At 45.7% G+C, this 22,875-nt stretch overlaps 1 protein-coding gene across 1 annotated transcript in view; it reads right to left on the reverse strand.

Moving 5' to 3' along the window:
• The window catches only part of LOC147107487 (interleukin-1 receptor accessory protein-like 1), a 1,486,384-nt gene that overhangs the window by 73,084 nt on the left and 1,390,425 nt on the right, over positions 1–22,875 (reverse strand). Inside the window, exon 7 of the mRNA XM_086006559.1 lies at positions 16,714–16,859. Within this exon, the coding sequence (XP_085862685.1) occupies positions 16,714–16,859 (146 nt within the window). The remainder of the gene's footprint in view (positions 1–16,713; positions 16,860–22,875) is intronic.

The following is a 22,875-nucleotide window of genomic DNA, read 5'->3' on the forward strand; positions in this document are numbered from 1 at the left end:
TAGAAGATAATTTGAAAAAAATGGCATAAAAAATATTCCTTGATATATTTAAGAATGGTAGCTTGGGGCAGTTTGATTAATACAGCTAAAAATGGGTTTTAACACCACCTGTGAGTAATCCAATTTTAAATAACTGAAAATGACTTTAAAAACTATACAGAGCCATTTACTAGTTATAATCAGTGTACAGTAGTCTGTTTCTTAGTAGATTTTAAAAAATGTAATAGTTTTTTAAAAGGTGGTTATTAGTGCCCTTGTGCCTAAAAAAAAAGCTTAATTTTAAGCCTCTTCGTTGGCCCACGAACGGGTGCAATGAGCGGAAACTCGCCATGGTGATTAATTTGATCTGGTGGCGTGGCTAGTTTTGTGGGCAGGGCTGGTTTCCAGCGCAATGTTTTTCAAACTAGCACAAAAGATCACGGAAACTCGATTTGCGCGGGACATAATCTACGCCTGAAATTCCACCATCGTTTCCGCTAGTTTGGCCGATTTTGGGCGAATTGTGCTGGAAATACCAATGCAACCTAGCGGAAACTCCAGGCCTCTGTTTAAAACTGCAGACCTCACATGTTGCTGCTTCTGATAATTCAATGTGCATTGTTTTATCAATTTAAGAACACGTAAAGTGTAAATGTGCATCCCCTTAATGCTACAAATCTAATGCTTTTACGTAAACACTGGGTGAGTTCATAAAAGATCATTTGGAGACTGCAGACTTAATTTGTTTCTTTACAATTTTCTGTGACACAGAATGTTGAGTCTGATATTCAAATGTAAAAGAGAAGTGTGATGGACAGGAAATGTGTACTGGGTATATATTTGTATACAACTACAAGGGAAGTGCCCATGGCATTCCCCACAGTCAGTTGATGATATTAAGGTAAGTGGAGGTGAAATATTGTAATGGCAGCTTATGAAATCAGCTCAAACCTGCATATTGTCCAGGTCCTGGTGTAGGCTGCTCCATTACCAGAGGAGATGGGAATGGAGCTGTAGAATCAGCAGTGAACAGCCCCACGCCTGACCTTATGATGGAGGGAAGATTTGTTGGCATCAGGTGCCGTTGGAGTGGGAAGCGATAATTTGGTGGGGTTGAGTGCTGAGTGGATTAGGAGGGCACAGCAGGCGAAACAAAAAAAGTGTGATTTGCATGTGTTGATGAATTAGGCAGCAAATGGGGAGCTTGGCCGTGGGGAGCAAAGAGAGGCCTGTACAGGTATTAAGTACAGCAGCGGTGAGTTCAGAAAAGCTAGAAGGAGGTAACCCATGAGCCATCGTTTAGTGGGGCTGAGAGCTAAGAGGCCCATGAGGGGGGAGTGGTTTGAATGTTACTGGAAAGGAAACATAGGAGAAATTGAGGTTCAATAAAGAATTTGGGAAATGGAGTAGAGCACACAGCATATATGTTACACAGTAGATATAAAATAAATTGTGGTGTACTATAAAAAGAGATTGCAGTATTAGGTTTAAACGTATGTGCACTGTCTTGGGGTTTAATGAGGTTTATAAACTATCATGACTTCTGTGGTTTACAGTGTCATCTAAAAGCCCACATTTTGTACGTGCACTGAGTACTAATGTTATTGTGATATTGAGTTCTGTGCTGAGTCTGGTTGGCCAGTGTAATACTTAACTACTTATGGTTTTCCTGGATTAGGTGGCTCTGGATTGTCCAAATGAAAAGCAATGGAGTCACGTTGAGATGAGATACACCATAATCTAAGTCACTGCAGCAGCTCAGCTGAAGGGTTAAAACCCAAAATAGTGAGCCGGCCACATGGGCAAAAATACTGTATAAAAAGTAGTATCTCTGAATAGTTGGGAGATACATTTTAAGAGAGTTTGAGAATATTTTGTATGGTTTGTACTCTCCTTTAGTGTCTAATCTTCAATTGATACACAAAAGAAAGTGATTGGGCCAGAGCTGGAAGCCACAATTTGTACTCACAGCTACAGAGGAAGGAACTGACTAAAGAAAGCTTTGCAAAGAGTTGGGGGACTCTACAGTGCCACCTGCTGGTGTGACAGAGATCCATTACAGGCTAGTGGAGATATTATCAGTGTAATTCCCATTGGAATGGCATCTAATAGCATTACAGGCAATTGTTACTGGTAAGTGTAACAACAGGTATATGTTTTAACTTTGGAATTCCCACTAGAAATGTTTACATTGTGGCGGAGCCACCAAAGGACTCAGATCGTTTGTATATAATTCCTTTAACAACATGTTAGCTACAGCCTGAGTCTGTATCTTTATTTATGCTGTTTAACTGTACAGAGCGTGGTTACTTTAACAGCGCGCCTAAAACGTGATGACATCACGCCGTTCATCACGTGATCCCCGACTGGCAGGAAAACGTGATGACGTCAGCCACGGGACTGCAGGGGCAGTCCTCGTGGAGCCTCCAGAGAGAGCAGACCTACATTCGATGTTATCCTGCAGTTTCTTGTTAAAACCTGTTTGTTTCATTAAAGTTAATTTTGTTTGATCGCCTGAGTAGAACTCAGTCTTTTAGTTAGGAACCCACGTTCCTACATTGGTGATCCCGACTTTCGCGAACAGTTTTCGCAGAAGATCTTCAGCATGGAAACGAACGCCGTGACTCTGAAATTGCCACAGTTCTGGGAGCAACAACCAGCCACGTGGTTCATCCAGGCTGAAGCCCAGTTCGCCATCAGGAACATCGTCGCGGATCAGGCCCGTTATTACTACGTGGTCTCTGCCCTCGATAGCGCCACTGCCTCGCGGATCGTCAGCCTCCTCGGTAGTCCTCCTACTGACCACAAGTATGATACATTAAAGGCACGGTTGCTACAAGTCTTCGGGCTCTTGAAGTCAGAACGCGTTCGCCGGCTTCTCGCTATGCCCGGCCTCGGGGACTCCAAACCGTCCGAGCTCATGAGCCAAATGCTCATGCTCTTAGGTGCCGAACAGGAATGCTTCCTCTTCCGGGAGCTATTCCTCTGCCAACTGCCGGAGCAGGTGCAGGCTGCCCTAGCCAGGTCCGAGGTCACGGACTGCGCAGAGCTTGCTGCCAAAGCAGATAAGATTTTCACAGTAACCCAGCAGTACTGCGCGGCCACGAGGCGCCCATCCCCCACAGACGCGGCTCCAGCTCCTCTTGCAGCGGGCTGGTGCTCCTACCACGCCCGTTTTGGCGCGAAAGTACGACACTGCCACTCTCCCTGCAGCTTTTCGCCCCCCAAAAAAAACAAAGCTCCTGCAGCGTTCCTGGCGAAGGAGGACCGGGTCTAACAGGCGCTCTGCGGCTGCAATGGCCATCGGATCTTCGGGGAAACTTCTTTTCATCACCGACTCCCTATCGGGTCGACGTTTCCTTTGCGACACCGGGGCGCAGTGTAGCATCCTACCTGCGTCGAATCTCGATATGCAAGCTGGGGACCACGGCTTTTCCCTCGTGGCGGCTAATGGTGCAGCCATTCAAACTTTCCGAAAACGGCAGGTCCAAGTGTGTTTCGGCGGTCAGCGCTTCCATTGGGAATTCGTCACGGCCACAGTCTCGCAGGCCATCCTAGGGGCGGATTTTCTGTGTGCCAACGGCCTCCTCGTCGATGTCCGGCACCGCCGGTTGATCAACGCGGCCACCTTCCACTCAATTCCATACCACCACGGTACCGTCGTGTCGCGCTCTATCGCCTGCGCGTTCCCATCTCCGGATGACTTCACTCGGCTCCTCGGAGAGTTCCCGGAGCTGACCAGGCCCACTTTCTCCTCCTCGGCCACGAAGCATGGTGTTGAACATCATATCACCACTACCGGCTCCCCGGTTTATGCACGGGCTAGAAGGCTTGAACCCGGCAAGCTCGCGGCTGCGAAAGCGGAGTTCAACACGATGGAGCAGCTGGGGATTATTTACCGGTCGAATAGTCCCTGGTCTTCGCTTCTCCACATTGTTCCGAAACCGGGCGGCGGCTGGCGGCCATGCGGTGACTACCGACGCCTGAACGACGCCACTACTCCTGATCGGTACCCGATCCCGCATATTCAGGATTTCTCGGCCCATTTGGCGGGAAATTCCATCTTTTCAAAAGTCGACCTCGTCAGGGGGTATCGCCAGCTTCCCGTGCACCAGCAAGACGTCCCGAAAACCGCAGTCATCACCCCTTTCGGCCTTTTTGAGCTCCTGTGGATGCCGTTTGGCTTGAAGAACGCGGCACAGGCTTTCCAGCGCTTGATGGACTCCGTGCTCCGAGACCTAAACTTCATCTTTGTCTACCTCGACGACATTCTCATCGCCAGCGCTAGCAAGGAAGAGCACATCTGCCATTTGCGTACCCTCTTTACACGCCTCAGTCAGCACGGTTTGATCATCAACCCGGCAAAGTGCCAGTTCGGCCTGCAGCGGATCGATTTCTTGGGACACTGCATCACATCAGATGGCGCTGTCCCCTTACTGACGAAAGTGGAGGCTGTTACCTCTTTCCCGTGCCCGCCAACCGTCAAGGCCCTGCAAGAGTTCCTTGGGATGGTCAATTTCTATCACCGCTTCGTCCCTAAGGCGGCTCTGCTTATGCAGCCTTTGTACGAGGCCCTCAAGGGCAAGTCCGGTAAGGATCCAATCAGCTGGACGACCGAGATGGACCAGGCATTCGACAACACCAAGAGCGCCTTGGCCAACACAACCATGCTGGCACACCCGCTTCCAGGTGCCACCATCGCCCTTACCACCGACGCGTCAGACTACACCATCGGTGCAGTGCAGGAGCAGTGGGTGAACGGCACGTGGCAACCGCTGGCGTTTTTCAGCCGTCAACTACGGAGAAATGAAAGAAAATACAGCACTTTCGATCGGGAGTTGCTGGCAATTTTTCTAGCCATTCGCCATTTCCGGTTCTTATTAGAAGGACGTCCCTTCACGGCTTTTGTCGACCACAAGCCTGTAACGTTCGCCATGGCCAAGACGGCCGAACCGTGGTCAGCTCATCAACAACGTCACCTGACGTTTATTTCTGAATTTACCACGGACTTTCAACATGTGTCTGGTAAGGACAACCTGGTGTCAGATTGCCTCTCCCGCGCGACGGTCCATGCGGTTCACCTGGGGATTGACTACGCCCTCATGGCTGCGGATCAGGCCTCGGACCCAGAGGTCCAATCATACAGAACCGTCCCCTCTAGTTTCCAAGCGGCCGACGTCAGTTTCCAGGCCGCAGGCACCACGCTCCTTTGCAACGTCTTCCATGGGCGTTCCCCGACCTATCGTGCCAGTCGCATGGCGCCGGAAAGTGTTTGACGCCATACACGGGTTGTCGCACCCTGGTATGAAGGCTTCACAACGGCTAATGTCGGCGAAATTCATCTGGAAGGGTATGCACCTGGATGTCCGTGACTGGGCCAACACCTGCGTGGTCTGCCAGAAGGCCAAGGTCCAGCGTCATGTAAAAGCTCCAGTGGCTACATTCGCCGTTCCGGAGCGTCATTTCGACCACGTGCATGTGGACCTTGTGGGGCCACTCCCGCCTTCTCATGGTTATACGCATTTCCTCACCATGGTGGACCGCACCACTAGGTGGCCAGAGGCAATTCCTTTGGTTTCCACCACTTCGGCAGACGTCGCTAGAGCTTTCATCTCCTGTTGGGTTGCTCGTTTCGGGGTACCGGCGGACATCTCTTCCGATCGTGGGCCACAATTTTCCTCGGAGCTCTGGAACGCTGTAGCTCAGGGGCTCGGCCCCAAACTTCATCACACCACCGCCTATCATCCACAGGCGAACGGCCTGTGCGAATGATTCCACAGGTCGCTTAAAGCCGCTCTACGGGCCAGTCTTCAAGGTGCGGGATGGCTGGACAGACTCCCATGGGTACTTTTGGGTCTTCGTACGGCGCCCAAAGAAGACCTGCAATCATCCTCGGCGGAACTCGTTTATGGCCAGCCGCTCCGAGTACCACAGGATTTCCTCCCTTCTCCCACAGAGCCATGGTCCGCCTCCCAGCAACTCGTCAGCCACCAGGAAGCGGCCAGATGCTTCGCTCCGGTGCCTACATCAAATCACGGCCTACAGAGTTCCCACGTGTCGGCTGAGCTGAAGAACGGCGAGTACGTATTTATCCGCCACGACGCTCACCGGGATCCACTCAAGCCCCCTTACACTGGTCCTTTCCGCGTCATCGAATCGGGAGACAAATCCTTTTCGGTCGACATCGGAGGAAAGCCGGATCACATTTCGGTGGACCGGTTGAAGCCGGCTCACTTGGACCTGGACTGCCCAGTCGTCATCGCTCAACCGCCGAAACGTGGCCGACCGCCCGTAGCCGCCCGCCAGCTCGACCACACCCGCCGTGCCAGCTCAAACACAGCCGCCTGCCAGCTCGACCACCGTCCATCAGCTTCCTCTGCAGTCTACCGAAGTCACTCGGACAGACTTGTCAGGCCTCCTCGACGCCTCACTTTTGCTGTTAAAGACAATTCTGGGGGGGCGCATGTGGCAGAGCCACCAAACGACTCAGATCGTTTGTATATAATTCCTTTAACAACATGTTAGCTACAGCCTGAGTCTGTATCTTTATTTATGCTGTTTAACTGTACAGAGCGTGGTTACTTTAACAGCACGGCTAAAACGTGATGACGTCACGCCATTCATCACATGATCCCCGACTGGCGGGAAAATGTGATGACGTCATGACATCAGCCACGGGACCGCAGGAGCAGTCCTCGTGGAGCCTCCGAAGAGAGCAGATGTTATCCTGCAGTTTCTTGTTAAAACATGTTTGTTTCATTAAAGTTTGTTTTGTTTAATCGCCTGAGTAGAACTCAGTCTTTTAGTTAGGAACCCACGTTCCTACAACATAGCAGTTTACAATAGGGAGTGCCACACACAACAGTTTTAATAATATTCTAGTCAAACTCTTGCAGCATTGCACATGTCAAGTCAAAGAATATGGTCATTCTCTTACCTGTCTCTGATGTCTTTGTGTTGCTATTTCTCTCTGTCTCTTTCTCTTCTCTGCTGCTCATCTCCCTTTACCTCTTTATTTGCTTATCTCTTTGTCGGCCCCTCTCTATCTTGTGTTTCATTTCTTTCGAGTGGGAGGTGTGCGGTGGTATGGAGTGGCAAGGAAAGAAGCCACCAATGATGTAGACTGCATTTGGGGTGGGGGTTACAAGGAGAATGTAGCCCTCGGTAGATCCCTGCCCCAATTACTCACACTTCTCCTCACTCCGTCACCCCATCACATCCCCTATTCCTTCACCTTCCCACTAACTATTCTCCCTCTCACCACCCTCTCACTCATATCACCTCTCTTCCCTTTTTGAACTACCCATTCAACCATTCCCTCTTGCTCTGCTGTCACTCTCTTCAACCTTAACCCTCTATTTACTCTCCCGACTCCCACTATCTCCCTCCAAAGGGTAGGGAGGGTGATGAGATGCCAGAAGCTCTTTTACCCTCAACCAGTTTATCTCTTTCTCTCCTTTCCTACCCTCCCTTTTCCATTTTTCCTTCAAAAAAGGATTGTTTGCGTTCAACTTAAAAAAATAAAATAAAATTAGAATAAGTAAAGAAACTGCATTTCTCTCTATTAAATTGATCTCTTTCTCCCCTCCATTTCCGAACCTCTCTCTCACAGGCATTAGAAATTAAGATCTCTAACTCACAGGTGTATGCAATTAGTATTGGCTTTTTCTAACTGTCAGGTGGAAACAATCAATTAGCTTCAAAATGTAACTTTTTTTTTAAATTGAAGTAACATTAAATGAAGAAAGATAATCTCACTCTCTCCCTTATTCGAGTCTCTCTTTCTTTCAATTCAATTCAATTCAATTCAATTCAAATCGCTTTATTGGCATGACAAGTTACATCTTATGTTGCCAAAGCATCGAAAAACATTCATGTTTGTTCACAAAAATACAGATCTATCCATACAGTGTATAAACAGATATATCCCTGAGTGTATAAATATACTTTCATATAATTTATATATACTCTTTTCTTATATTTAGTGGTTGTCCCTCTGTTTATGGCAAGCTGTAACATAGTGTGCCGCTAGTGTTACACAATTTCTCTCTTCCCCTAGTAGGTATGGGAGTTTTTGGTCGTCATTCAAATTTCTGAATTCCGGGCATATTTTTGTGAATTTTGGGTAGAAATTCTCCCTTATGCCCTGATATTTTCTACAAGCTGTGAGGAAGTGCATCTCTGTCTCCACCACTCCCTGACTGCAGTGAGAGCATATCCTGTCCTCTCTTGGTAGCCGGGTCTGCCTGTGTCTACCTTTTTCGATCGCCAGGTTATGTTCACTAAGTCTGTACATTGTCAAAGTTTTTCTCAGTTTGCTATCCTTTACCATGGTCAGGTAATCAGCCATGTTGTATTGTCTGTTTAGGGCCAAGTAGCAATTGAGTTTGCTTTGGGTTTTTGTTGTTTCTGCCCAATATGACAGATATTTTTCCTTTTGCTTAGCGACGATTGTGTTGGGTCGAATTCTTTGTGTTACGCTGTCATTCCCCTCTGAATCCAGTCTCTATCTTGCTCAGTTTAGTACACTGAACCCAGTTGCTAGAACACAAAACAAAATCTATACCAGGTGTGTCCCAAGAAATACTGTCATTTCCTCTCTCGCACTTTCTCACACACTAATAGCATCTCTTTTTTTTAAAAAAGAAAATGACTCAGCATAACGTTTACCTCAGTAAAGCTTTTAAAATTTGCACTCTTGTTTTTCAAAATTATTTGAAGAAATGCTTTTGGGCAGAAAGTACTAGGAAATAAAGAAAGTTATCCCACCACTACGGCTGACTGAACAGTACAGATGCATACTGAGAAATTAGATACATTGGCCCGGATTTTGCGGGGCCGATGACGGCGTACACACAGTGTACGCCATTGTAAGCCCTGAGAATGTCCCCGCAAGTTTCGGGGTTCCACATGCGCTGCGCCTTGTTCACCTTGACACAACGTCCACATGCGCCCCAAAAACACTTGCTGGTGTAGAGTTGGGCTATTTGCCCAACTACTGCCCAGCAAATGCCCACAACACTTACGCCTGGTAAAAGAGGGCATAGGGTCTGCTTGTACCAGCATAAAGGTTAAAATAAATGTTAAATTAAAATTTTTAAAATGATCAAAACATACAAAAACATTTAAAATTAGTTCATGTAAATTTTGGGCCGGATTAAAATGTTTTTATTATTTTTCAAAAACTAAAATTTTTATTTTACAATCAAAGTGACTTTTAATTAGTTTTGAACATGGGAATTTTTTTTTTTAGAATTGTCTTAACTATTTATTTATTTGGGGATTTCTCATAAGCTTATGAGGTATCCTCCTTCCTAATTGGTTGGCCTGGCCCACCTGATCCCAGGGACGCTTCTGAACCACCTGCGACCCTGGGATCTGTGGGCCTTTACGCAGGCATATGCTTGGAGGCCTGGGACCCGAAAACTCCGAAGCCCAGGAGCCAACAGGTAACTTTGTATTTTTTTTTGGGTTGGAGGCATACTCCGGAGGTACACCTCCGACCACAAATTTCAGCCCATTGTACATTTTCAGGATGCACAATCCAAATTCAGTAACCGAGTTAAAGCCCTGGGCAAAAATATTGGCCCAGAATTTGCTGGAGCGGGGCATCTCGTGGTGTATGCCGTGATTTGAATTCATTGTCAAATCAGGTACAGAAAGTGAAATAAAGAGAGGGAAAGAAAGATTGGATTAAGCAAGAGAGACAAAAGTGACAAAGGAAAAGTCAGAAAAAATTAAAAAGGATAAAAAATTTAAAAACTCTAGGAACAATTTACTACCTGAAAGAGTGAGACTCCAGAGTTTCATTTGTTCCTGATCTGGACCTCCTACGTGCAGTGGCATGTCAGGACCATAAATCACCTCACTAACAGGGCCCTGACAGCGTGAAATAGCAGCCCTAACTTTCTGCACCGAGTTTAATTTCTATTTACACCACAAATCCTAACAATTTCTTGACACTCAAGTGAAAGTTGATGGCAAGCTCCTGTTTGTGCAAGCTAGTGGCAGAGCAGTGCAAATTGTCCAGTAATTTGTGGAGATTCACAACTCATACCATATCTCTTCCTCACCACAAATTGTTGTCTTTTTATGCACTAATAACGGCGTGTGCCGTGAACTCACCGTTAATTTACCAGCAAATTCTGGGACCTTAAGTCCAAGATCAGGTTTTTCAGAGAAGCTGAAACCTTCAAGTAAACATTTTAATGAAGGCATTAAAAGACAATTCAATTGGTAAATTTAGTCCTGTTATTGTCAGAAATGCAATTGTAATTTTTAATTTTTTTTTTTTACTTAACCTTATTTTGAACATTAGAAATTTCAGTTACTGAGGAAAATAATGGGGTGAAAAATAATTTCAGAATGCATTTTGAGTGATTTCTGCAAACCAATTGGCCAGAATTCACAATCACAGGGTGATATACTCGTACTATTAAATAGCAGCTATTGTACATTAGAGTGGCTCAGAATTTGCTGAAAAAATAATGCTGTGTGTACAACGAATACTGTTACTAATGTTTAAATCAGTCAGCAACTTGTGGCAATGAAGAGATCCTCCGTGAATTGCGAATCACCACAAGTTGCTTCACGAAAACAAAATCTCACCCTTAACTTCCATGATTTTTATGAAGTTGCTGTATTTGCACATTACTTGTCCATTAAACTTGGCACAAAAAGTTAAGTCTAGTAATTAACAGTATAAGTACCCCTTTATCAACATGATAATTGTTAATGACTGCCAATCAACCTCTCTGGCCCAGAAAGTGAACAATTAAAAGTGTGGAGTCTTATTCCTTCAGGTTGTGAATTGTAGATTTTTTTAATGTCAAATTTAATCTCTTAATCCAATCATTCCCTCTCTTTATTTCTCTTCTCTTTCTGTACCTGATTTGACTTTAATTACCATCTTTCAGTCCGGCTTCTGTTTATTTCTCAATCCTTTAATCTCAGTGGCTAAGGAGATACACTGTTTGTCCTGTTGTTCACCAAGGTCCTAGATGTCCCATTGCCTGTTATCAGCTCACACTACTAGCAACTTTGTGGGCAAAAATGTTTTGAGCTGAAGGGCGCAGGAATGAGTCTAACTAACGGGGTACACCATGAGATGCCCTGCTCCAGCACATTCTGGACCAGTGTGCAGTGAAATATACATCCAATGTACAGAATTCAATATATAATAAATAGACAGAGGGATAGATGGATGGGCGTCCAATAGAAATGAATAATGCCCAATTGTAAAGATCACTAGAATAACTGGGCAAACAAAATCTGACTTTACCCACTTCCTAACCCAAAGACATAGAAACATAGAAGATAGGAGCAGGAGTAGGCCATTCGGCCCCTCGAGCCTGCTCCGCCATTCAATGAGATCATGGTTGATCATCCAAATTCAGTACCCTGTCCCTGCTTTCTCCCCATATCCCTTGATCCCGTTAGCCTTAAGAAATATATCTAACTCCTTCTTGAATATATTTAATGAATTGGCCTCAACTGCCTTCTGTGGTAGAGAATTCCACAGGTTCACCACTCTCTGGGTGAAGAAATTCCTCCTCATCTCAGTCCTAAATGGCTTACCCCTTATCATTAGACTGTGACCCCTGGTTCTGGACTCCCCGGCCATCAGGAACATCCTTCCTGCATCCAGTCTATCCAGTCCTGTTAGAATTTTATAAGTTTCAATGAGATCCCCTCTCATTCTTCTAAACTCTAGCGAGAATAAGCCCAATCGACCCAATCTCTCCTCATACGTCACTCCTGCCATCCCAAGTATCAGTCTGGTGAATCTTTGCTGCACTCCCTCCATGGCAAGAACATCCTTCCTCAGATAAGGCGACCAAAACTGCACACAATACTCAAGATGTGGTCTCACCAAGGCCCTGTACAACTGCAGCAAGACATCCTTGTTCTTGTACTCGAACCCTCTCGCTATGAAGGCCAACATACCATTTGCCTTCTTAACCACCTGCTGCACCTGCATGCATACCTTCAGCGACTGGTGCACAAGGATGCCCAGGTCTCGTTGCACTTCCCCTTCTCCCAATCTATTGCCATTCAGATAATAATCTGCCTTCCTGTTTTTGACACCAAAGTGGATAACCTTGCATTTATCCACATTATACTGCATCTGCCATGCTTCTGCCCAATCACCCAACCTGTCCAAATCATACTGGAGTTTCTCGGCATCCTCCTCACAGCACACACGCCCACCCAGCTTTGCATTGTCTGCAAACTTGGAGATATTACATCTAGTTCCCTCGTCCAGATCATTTATATATATTGTGAATAGCTGGGGTCCTAGGACCAATCCCTGTGGTACCCCACTAGTCACTGCCTGCCACTCAGAAAAAGAGCAGTTTATTCCAACTCTTTGCTTCCTGTCTGCCAACCAGCTCTTTATCCAAGTCAATACCTTGCCCCCAATCCCATGTGCCTTAACTTTACACGGGCTAATCTCTTATGCGGGACCTTATCAAAAGCCTTCTGAAAGTCCAAATACACCACATCCACTGGTTCTCCCTTATCTATTCTACCAGTTACATCCTCAAAAAATTCCAGTAGATTAGTCAAGCACGATTTACCTTTTGTAAATCCATTTTGACTTTGTCTGATCCTTTCACTGTTTTCCAAGTGCTCTGCTATTACATCTTTTATAATGGACTCTAGCATTTTCCCCACTACCGATATCAGGCTTACCGGTCTATAATTCCCTGTTTTCTCTCTACCACCTTTTTTGAATAGTGGGGTAACATTAGCTACCCTCCAATCCATGGGTACTGTTCCAGAGTCTATCAAATTTTGGAAGATGACCAGCAAAGCATCTACTATTTCTAGGGCCACTTCCTTAAGTACCCTAGGATGTAGATTATCAGGCCCTGGGGATTTATCGGTCTTCAATCCCGTCAATTTCCCTAACACCATTTCCCTACAAATACTGATTTCTTTCAGTTCCTCCCTCTCATTAGACCCTATGTTCCCCGACATCTCTGGGAGGTTATTTGTGTCCTCCTTTGTGAAGACAGAACCAAAGTATGTATTTAATTGGTCCGCCATTTCTTTGTTCCCCATTATAAATTCCCCTGATTCTGACTGCAAGGGACCTACGCTTGACTTCACCAATCTTTTTCTCTTCACATATCTATAAAAGCTTTTACAGTCAGTTTTTATGTTCCCTGAAAGCTTACTCTCATACTCTATTTTCCCCCTCTTAATTAATCCCCTCTAAACTGCTCCCAATCCTCAGGTCTCAGGTTTACTGCTTTTTCTGGCCAATTTATATGTCTTCTCCTGGGATCTTATGCTATCCCTAATTTCCCTTGTTAGCCACGGTTGAGTCACCTTTTTTGTTTTATTTTTATGCCAAACCGGGATGAACTGAGATTAACTGACTTCTCACAAGCCAGGGATCATACTCTTAGGGGAAGACTTCTTCAGTAATTAAAATTCCTTTTGACGGAGGCACACCAGTGATGCATAAAACAAAGTGGAACATTTTTTAGCCCACAGTACCCTGAAAGCTTTGAAAGAAAGAGATTGATCCAAAATTCGTCATTCAAACGTCACAACCTGAAAAGTCTACAGGAGTATTTTGAAAAAGATTGAGCACAGATTTACAGCTCAAATCACACGATAGCGAACAGCACTGCTTGGGGTGCTAAGCAACAGATGGTTTCTTTCATGCAAGCAACACTAGAGAGCAGCAAATCTTCAGGGAAGACACAGTTGTCAGAACAGAACAAATGTAAAGAAGGCCGTGGAGTCACATTCCACAGAGCAGCATTTAAAGGCAACTAACACAGAATCCCCCTGATAATACAATTAATGTTCTAGGGAGAGAGCATTGATTACTGCTGCTGTGGTAAAAATCGTTCTGACTGAATGGCTCCATTGTCCAATCAGAGCTGCAATAAGCATTCTGAATTACAAAAGCGTTTTTTCTCCTCAATCAAAATACTTTAGTCAAGTAAATCCATTACGCTAGCAGACTTTCCAACTCTCGCACATTTACCATGTAACACATGTATTTTTCATTTGGCAGCCCCATTATGCCCAACAGAGTTTTTCTCCGAGCTCATCTCATGCACACAAAAATTAGCATCCTGGGTTGCAAGGTCTGCACAAGTAGTTATGCTTGTGAAAAACAAATTGCTTGAGTTCTTGCAACTAGATAACGTGCTTCTTCCACAGGGACACATGCTGCGTTAGCGTGGTTAGGCAACCAGTTCTCCATTTTTGTACAACATTAACAGCAGCAGTGCAAAAAGTGAAATCTTAAAAACTACGGAAAAATAGTTTACAAAATGTTAAATATACTAGTGAACATCCCACAGCATTCTACAGGGGCCAGAGGTGAAAAACATATGACAAAGCATGTAATTTACTTTCAGAGTTCAGAAGATGGTAATGTAGTTCTCAAGCTTTTCTCTGATTTTGCTTTTTTGACATTGTTGGAATACTTCAATTAGATTATTACTGTCTAATCGCCATATGTGTGTTTGTGTGCTGTTTGACTGTGAACTGCTGCAAACCTGCGAGAGTCATCACTTTACACAGCACTACTGTTGCAGAACATCCATGCCGTACAAATGTACAGCACCATGCTCAGGGCTTCACTATATGTACATGAATGAACAAAGCCCTTTGCACCCTAGCAAAAATAGGGTTAAAAGGTAATTGCTGTAGGTACTGGCAGCTTGAGCATTGGCAGGTTGAGTGTCGGCAGTTTCCGCAGGGGTCTCATGGTATCCCACTATTGTTTCGGAGGGAGATCAGCGGAAACTGCAGAGGAATAGTGTAAACAGCCATTTGCGCTGTTTCTGAAGTTTCGGTGGGTAATTGGGAGAAGCCTCCCATGGAAACTTTGCCCTGCAGGGTTCTGGAGAGTGAATATCAGTTTGAAGCTTGAGCTTATCCTCAGACAAGATGCTATCAAAGTATTTTCAAGCCATCGAATGGATGGAAAGCTTGATACAAGTACATGAAATGTACAAGTGAAGTACATTACACTGATATGGATATTGTTTCCATATGGTTAGGCAGCTGATAGGAAGTGTCCAGCTACAGTACGACCCCCAGCTTTGGGACCTCAATTTCCCCACTTAAGCCTTGAACCCACTCAGTCTCTGCCTTGCTCAGTCACTTCTCCAGTCTCAGACCTGCTCACAATCCACTTTAGCCTCAGGCCCACCTCCAGAACTGAAAGTCCCAATTCTCATTCCCTATCACTTTGCAGCTCTAGATATGGGAACACTCTGAGAATGATGGGGACAGGACCAACAAGGGGACTGGAGCACCCGAGGTGGGCCCATTTGGGAGGCTGGGTGCAGGAGTTGGAAAAGGCCAGAATGGGAAGCAACTAGCTGGGCAGCTAGGAGTAGAGCGGAGAGTACAAGCAGCCCGAGTTTCTTCCCTTGCAGTTCACGCTGGACCCAAATGCCATATTCAAAATGCTTAATTAAAAACAAAATCATTATAAAATGGGGAGATGAGAAAGAGTAAGATTGACAGCCCAAGGCACCTGAATGGAATGGCTGCAGCCTCAGACAGTAAATTGAAGCAGGCATGGGACTAAGAGAGACGGTGCAAGATCAAATGATATTGCTAGAAGGAAAAAAACCTGGCAAGTCCTGCCCACGTGAGCCACGTGGTTCCCATGAATCAATCAAGCCCCTCAAGAGTAATAGAGGTGGGGGTCACATGTTTCACACAAACATAGAAACATAGAAGATAGGAGCAGGAGTAGGCCATTCGGCCCCTCGAACCTGCTCCGCCGTTTAATGAGATCATGGCTGATCATCCAAATTCAGTACCCTGTCCCTGCCTTCTCCCCATATCCCTTGATCCCTTTAGCCTTAAGAAATATATCTAACTCCTTCTTGAATATATTTAATAAATTGGCCTCAACTGCCTTTTGTGGTAGAGAATTCCACAGGTTCACCGCTCTCTGGGTGAAGAAATTCCTCCTCATCTCTGTCCAACAGATTGATAGAAAGGGACACAAACACAACTTTTTAACAATATAGATTTAAAAAAATCTAATTTATATTTCTTATTGGCAAAATAAAAGATCTATTAATTCAATTATGCTTTATACATCAACATAGCCCTGCAACTGTACTGGGCAATAAAGCCAGACATGCATATAAACATCTTGGTGTTTTTTCCTATTGACACCATTTTGTGATGATGCGAATGTGACTAACTTTAAGACCTTTGTATCACTGCTGAACATCATTCTGTTTTTTATTTTACTCATATTGAAATATGACTGCATAAAATGATAATTGTTTACTGTCCATTTACTAAAATCTTGCAGCCTAGAAAAGAAACATATACCAGTGACCTGAATAATCTTGAAGAAGAGCTATCTGGCACTTCGACCTAATCTATAAATTGAAAACCTAAAAACTTCAGGATTTATCAAGTAGAATGGGGAAATTTTAAATCAAATTTAAAAGGGCTAATTTCACTGGTTTTAGTAATTTCAATAATTAGCCTTTTTAGTTAGAAATCATCCTTCAAGTTATGAACACTACTTTGTCAGCTTTCTTATCTATGTAACTTAGTCCAGTGAATCGCACAATGGCAGGACAGGCATAACCTGAATTAAGCATCTTGGTTTATTATATGAATACATTTCTTAAACTGCACACAATTTTATTTTCTTGGTTTTCTTGCTGGTCAACTGTCTTAACAAGTCCTCAGAAATAAAACAAAAAAGAAGGAAATGTTTACCTCTCTTCTGAAGAAGGATGCTTGCTTGTCTGCGCCCATTCCCATTTTCAACATAGCAAGAATAGTTCCCCAGGTCTCCATCCTGCACAGAGTCAATTAACAGAGAAATGGAAACTTCTTTCTCCCCGAGATGCTCCCTGAGAATTCTGGTAAAATGAATGAAAATAACCAGTTAAACCTATAGCTCACACTGCCATTCCATGCGGTATTCAACCTACTGAGTTCCACATTTTTATATCTACATTTTCCATTTTTAACAGTGCTAAGTGCTTACTGGTAATACAGGTTTTGAATCTCACAAATGCTTGCACAATTTCTAAAACGTATCAAGTGCCTTTACATGGCACACGCAGCATATTTTAACATACACCATGTGCATGCAAGTATTACAGCTGAGAATTGAAATGGACTCTGGTGCAAACTGAATTAGGAAAGACTAACCATAACCGAGCCTCATCACTGCTGCTGAGCTGATGGATGGGAATTTAGTTGTTAGTGGCAGTAACCATGTTTTTTACATATACAACTGCAGAGCTTCAAGAAGGTGCTATGATTTTCTTTGTGAAAGCGATTTGTCATTTTACCAAATGTTCCCACGTTTCTCTGACAGTGTCAAAAGTGACAGCCATTAAGATTTACTTCATCAAGGGCCATCATGGCGCTTTAGATCAAGGATGTCTCAGAGCGGCTGCAGAACATTTTGGAAGGGGAGGGTGAACAGCCAGTTGTCGTGGTGCATATAGGTACCAACAATATAGGTAAAAACTGGGATGAGGTCCTAAAAGCTGAATATAGGGAGTTAGGAGGTAAATTAAAAAATAGGACCTCAAAGGTAGTAATCTCAGGATTGCTACCAGTGCCACGTGCTAGTCAGAGTAGAAATAGAAAGATATTTCAGATGAATACATGGCTAGAGGAATGGTGCCAGGGGGAGGGATTCAAATTCCTGGGACATTGGAACCGGTTCTGGGGGAGGTGGGACCAATACAAAACGGACAGTTTGCACCTGGGCAGGGCCAGAACCGATGTCCTAGGGGGAGTGTTTGCTAATGCTCTGGGGGAGGGTTTAAACTAAAATGGCAGGGGGTTGGGAACCTGAGCGGTGAGACAGAGGAAAGGGAAACAAGGAGAAAAGCAAAAGACAGGAAGGAGAAAAACAAAAGTGGCAGGCAGAGAAATCAAGGGTTTAAATCAAACATGGCCACAGTAAATAATAATTCTAAAAGATCTAAGAGCGTTAAAAAAACAAGCCTGAAGGCTTTGGGGGAGAAATTGGGTGAGTAGCGCCACCTGTTGCGCCTAAAGAGGCAGCCAGTGGCTGTAGCGCCACTGGCTGCGCCTCCCGCGATATTCAGCAGGGGCGCTAATGGTGACGTTAGCCTGTTGCGCTGCGCCGCTACCGATGACGTCATCAGTGTGCGCAGCGCCCCATTTGTGCCCCAATCGCGATATTTGGTAGCGAACACCGCTGTTGTGCCGTTCGCTACCCGCGCCCGGTTCACGGGGCCTTACTGCGCCGGCAGAGGCGCAAGTTAAGGTGATGGTGCGGGGCGGCCGGTTTTTCAGCGGCCGCCTGCCAGCACCTCCGTCCCCGGCCTCCAGATCCCCCCCCCACGGCATTGCCGGCTGTTTCCCGAGAGCCCGGCACTTCTCCACGGTGCCGGGCTCTTTTGCCGGCACTCGTGATCGGGGTTCGCGTTGCTGCAGGCCCCTCCCCCTTAACAATAGGAGGAAAGCCTGCAGTACCGCAGCGTGCCGTGCCACAGCGTGTGGCGCTGCGGCACGTTGCGCTTCGAAATTCACTTTCAGCGCCCTAAGAGGGACGCGGAGTGCCTCGAGCTGCGCCCCGTCTCCCTCTAGGGGCACTGAGGCTGAATATCTGACGATTGCTACTGCTCCGAACGCTGCGCAAAAATCTGTGCCCAGGGGAACTTGGCACCTCACCCCAATTTCTAGGCCTTTGTGTCTTAATGCGAGGAGCATACGTAATAAGGTGGATGAATTAGCTGCGCAAATAGAGGTAAACGAATATGATATGATTGGGATTACGGAAACATGGCTCCAGGGTGGCCAAGGCTGGGAACTCAACATCCAGGGGTATTCAATATTCAGGAAAGATAGGCAAAAAGGAAAGGGAGGTGGGGTAGCATTGCTGGTTAAAGAGGGGATTAACACAATTGAAAGGAAGGATATTAGCTCTGATGATGTGGAATCTGTATGGGTAGAACTGAGAAATACCAAGGGGCAGAAAACTTTAGTGGGAGTGGTATATGGACCTCCAAACAGTAATGCGGAGGTTGGGGATGGCATCAAACGGGAAATTAGAGAAGCGTGCAATAAGGGCACAGCAGTTATCATGGGTGACTTTAATCTACATATAGATTGGGCTAACCAAATTAGTAACAATACTGTGGAGGAAGAATTCCTGGAGTGTATACGGGATGGTTTCCTGGACTAAGATGTCGAGGAACCAACGACAGATCAGGCCATCTTAGACTGGGTATTATGTAATGAGAAAGGATTAATTAGCAATCTTGCTGTGCGAGGCCCCTTGGGTCAAAGCGATCATAATATGATAGAATTCTTCATTAGATGGAGAGTGAAATAGTTGACTCAGAGACTAGGGTCCTGAATTAAGGAGACTTCGATGGTATGAGGTGCGAGTTGGGTAGGATTGATTGGGGAATGTCACTCAAAGGGTTGACGGTGGATGGGCAATGGCAAACATTCAACGATCGCATGGATGAACTACAGAATTTGTTCATCCCAGTTTGGCATAAAAATAAAACGAAAAAGGTGACTCAACCGTGGCTAACGAGGGAAATTAGGGATAGCATAAGATCCAAGGAGAGGACATATAAATTGGCCAGAAAAAGCAGTAAACCTGAGGATTGGGAGCAGTTCAGGATTCAACAAAGGAGGACAAAGGGATTAATTAAGAGGGGGAAAATAGAATATGAGAGTAAGCTTGCAGGGAACATAAAAACTGACTGTAGATATGTGAAGGGAAAAAGATTGGTGAAGTCAAGCATAGATCCCTTGCAGTCAGAATCAGGGGAATTTGTGGTGGGGAACAAGGAAATGGCAGACCATACTTTGGTTCTGTCTTCACAAAGGAGGACACAAATAACCTCCCAAAGATGTCGGGGAACATAGGGTCTGATGAAAGGGAGGAACTGATAGAAATCAGTATTTGTAGGGAAATTGATGGGATTGAGGGCCGATAAATCCCCAGGGCCTGATAATCTACATCCTAGGGTACTTAAGGAAGTGGCCCTAGAAATAGTAGATGCATTGCTGGTCATCTTCCAAAATTCAATAGACTCTGGAACTGTACCCATGGATTGGCGGGTAGCTAATGTTACCCCACTGTTCAAAAAGGGTGGTAGACATGGATTTACAAAAGGTAAATCGTGCTTGACTAATCTATTGTAATATTTTGAGGATGTAACTGGTAAAATAGATAAGGGAGAACCAGTGGATGTGGTGTATTTGGATTTTCAAAAGGTTTTCGATAAGGTCCCACATAAGAGATTAGCATGTAAAATTAAGGCACATGTGATTGGGGGCAAGGTATTGACTTGGATAGAGAACTGGTTGGCAGACAGAAAGCAAAGAGTTGGAATAAACGGGTCTTTTTCCGAGTGGCAGGCAGTGACTAGTGGGGTACCGCAGGGATTGGTCCTTGGACCCAGCTATTCACAATATATATTAATGATCTGGACGAGGGAACTAGATGTAATATCTCCAAGTTTGCAGACGATACAAAGTTGGGTGGGCGTGTGTGCTGTGAGGAGGATGCTGAGAAACTCCAGCATGATTTGGACATGTTGGGTGATTAGGCAGAAGCATGGCAGATGCAATATAACGTGGATAAATGCGAGGTTATCCACTTCGATGTCAAAAACAGGAAGGCAGATTATTATCTGAATGGCAATAGATTGGGAGAAGGGGAAGTGCAACGCGACCTGGGCGTCCTTGTGCACCAGTCGCTGAAAGTAAGCATGCAGGTGCAGCAGGCGGTTAAGAAGGCAAATGGTTTCACACAGAAATCACACAGAAACCCCACAGTGCAGATAGAGGCCATTTCGGCCCATCGAGCCTGCACCGACACATATCCCACCCGATCCCCGTAACCCCAACACATATCCCACCCTATCCCTGTAACCCCACCTATTTAATCCCCCTAACACTAAGGGTCAATTTATCATAGCCAATCAACCTAACCCGCACATCTTTGGACTGTGGGAGGAAACCGGAGCACCCGGAGAAAACCCACGCAAACACGGGGAGAATGTGCAAACTCCACACAGACAGTCGCCCGAGGCCGGATTCGAACCCGGGTCTCTGGCGCTGTGAGGCAACAGTGCTAACCACTATGCCACCGTGCTGCCCTTCGTAGCGAGAGGGTTTGAGTACAGGAACAAGGATCTCTTGCTGCAGTTGTACAGGGCCTTGGTGAGACCACATCTTGAGTATTGTGTGCAGTTTTGGTCGCCTTATCTGCGGAAGGATGTTCTTGCCATGGAAGGAGTGCAGCGAAGATTCACCAGGCTAATACCTGGGATGGCAGAAATGACGTATGAGGAGAGATTGGGTCGATTGGGCTTGTACTCGCTGGAGTTTAGAAGAATGAGAGGGGATCTCATCGAAACTTATAAAATTCTAACAGGACTCGACAGACTAGATGCTGGAAGGATGTTCCTGATGGTCGGGGAGTCCAGAACCAGGGGTCACAGTCTAAGAAAAAGGGGTAAGCCATTTAGGACTGAGATGTGGAGGAATTTCTTCACCCAGAGAGTGGTGAACCTGTGGAATTCTCTAGCAAAGAAGGCAGTAGAGGCCAATTCATTAAATATATTGCAGAAGGAGTTGGATATATTTCTTAAGGCTAAAGGGATCAAGGGATATGGAGAGAAGGCAGGAACAGGGTACTGAATTTGGATGATCAGCCATGATCTCATTGAATGGCGGAGCAGGCTCGAGGGGCCGAATGGCCAACTCCTGCTCCTATCTTCTATGTTTCTATGTTAGCCAACAAAAGATCTTACACCATTTCAGCCAATATGCTTTCAGATGACATAAAAAGACCCAAAAGCCCTGTGTTCACACTCAACCGAGAATCGGTGGGAATCGCGGGCTGAGCGGCTGTATAAAGGCTCCAGAGCCCAGGTAAGGCCTCAGTGCGAGGATCGGCGGGAATCGCGAGCTGAGCGGCTGTATAAAGGCTCCAGAGCCCAGGCAAGGCCTCAGTGCGAGAATCGGCAGGAATCGCGGGCTGAGCGGCTGCATAAAGGCTCCAGAGCCCAGGTAAGGCCTCAGTGCGAGAATCGGCGGGAATCGCGGGCTGAGCGGCTATAAAAAGGCTCCAGAGCCCAGGTAAGGCCTCAGTGCGAGAATCGGCGGGAATCGCGGGCTGAGCGGCTGTATAAAGGCTCCAGAGCCCAGGTAAGGCCTCAGTATGAGAATCGGCGGGAATCGCGGGCTGAGCGGCTGTATAAAGGCTCCAGAGACCCAGGTAAGGTTTACCAATCTCCAATCTTGGAACTCAGAGGGAAGGAGAGAGGTAAAAAGTAATCCAAGTGTGACGTCACCAGAAAGTGGGTAAGTGATTGGTTGGTAAGTATTTCTCCCTTTTTAAGCTTAAATCTCTTTGGTTTATAGTTTCTAAGGTGTGATATTCACCATCTAGAATCGGGGCAGAGGGTATTTAAGAATAATATTAATAAATTTAATTAATTACATAGAATGGGAGACCAGGTGATGTGTTGCTGCTGCAATATGTGGGAGCTGGTGGACACCATTGATGCTCACGGTGATCACATTTGCAGTAAGTGTTGGCTGCTCGAGGAATTCTGGCTCTGTGTTGAAGAGCTGGAGTCCGAGCTTCAAACACTGAGACACATCAGGGAGGGGGAGAGTTACCTGGACTCTGTATCAGGAGGTAGTCACACCAATTAGATTAATTAATTCAGATGTAGTCCGTGGCCAGGGTCAGGATGGTGTGACTAGAAGTGAGGCAGGTACGGGGATCCAGGAGGTAGTGTAGGAGGAGCCGCAGCCCTTGCACTTGTCCAATAGGTTCGAGGCTCTTACTCCCTGTGAGGATGGGAACAGGGACTGCGGGGAGGATGAGCAACCTGGCCACAGCACCGTGGAGCG

The sequence above is a fragment of the Somniosus microcephalus genome, chromosome 14 (assembly GCF_052327205.1).
Source record: "Somniosus microcephalus isolate GS21.2 chromosome 14, FLI_Smic_1.0, whole genome shotgun sequence".
Taxonomy (NCBI): Eukaryota; Metazoa; Chordata; class Chondrichthyes; order Squaliformes; family Somniosidae; genus Somniosus; species Somniosus microcephalus.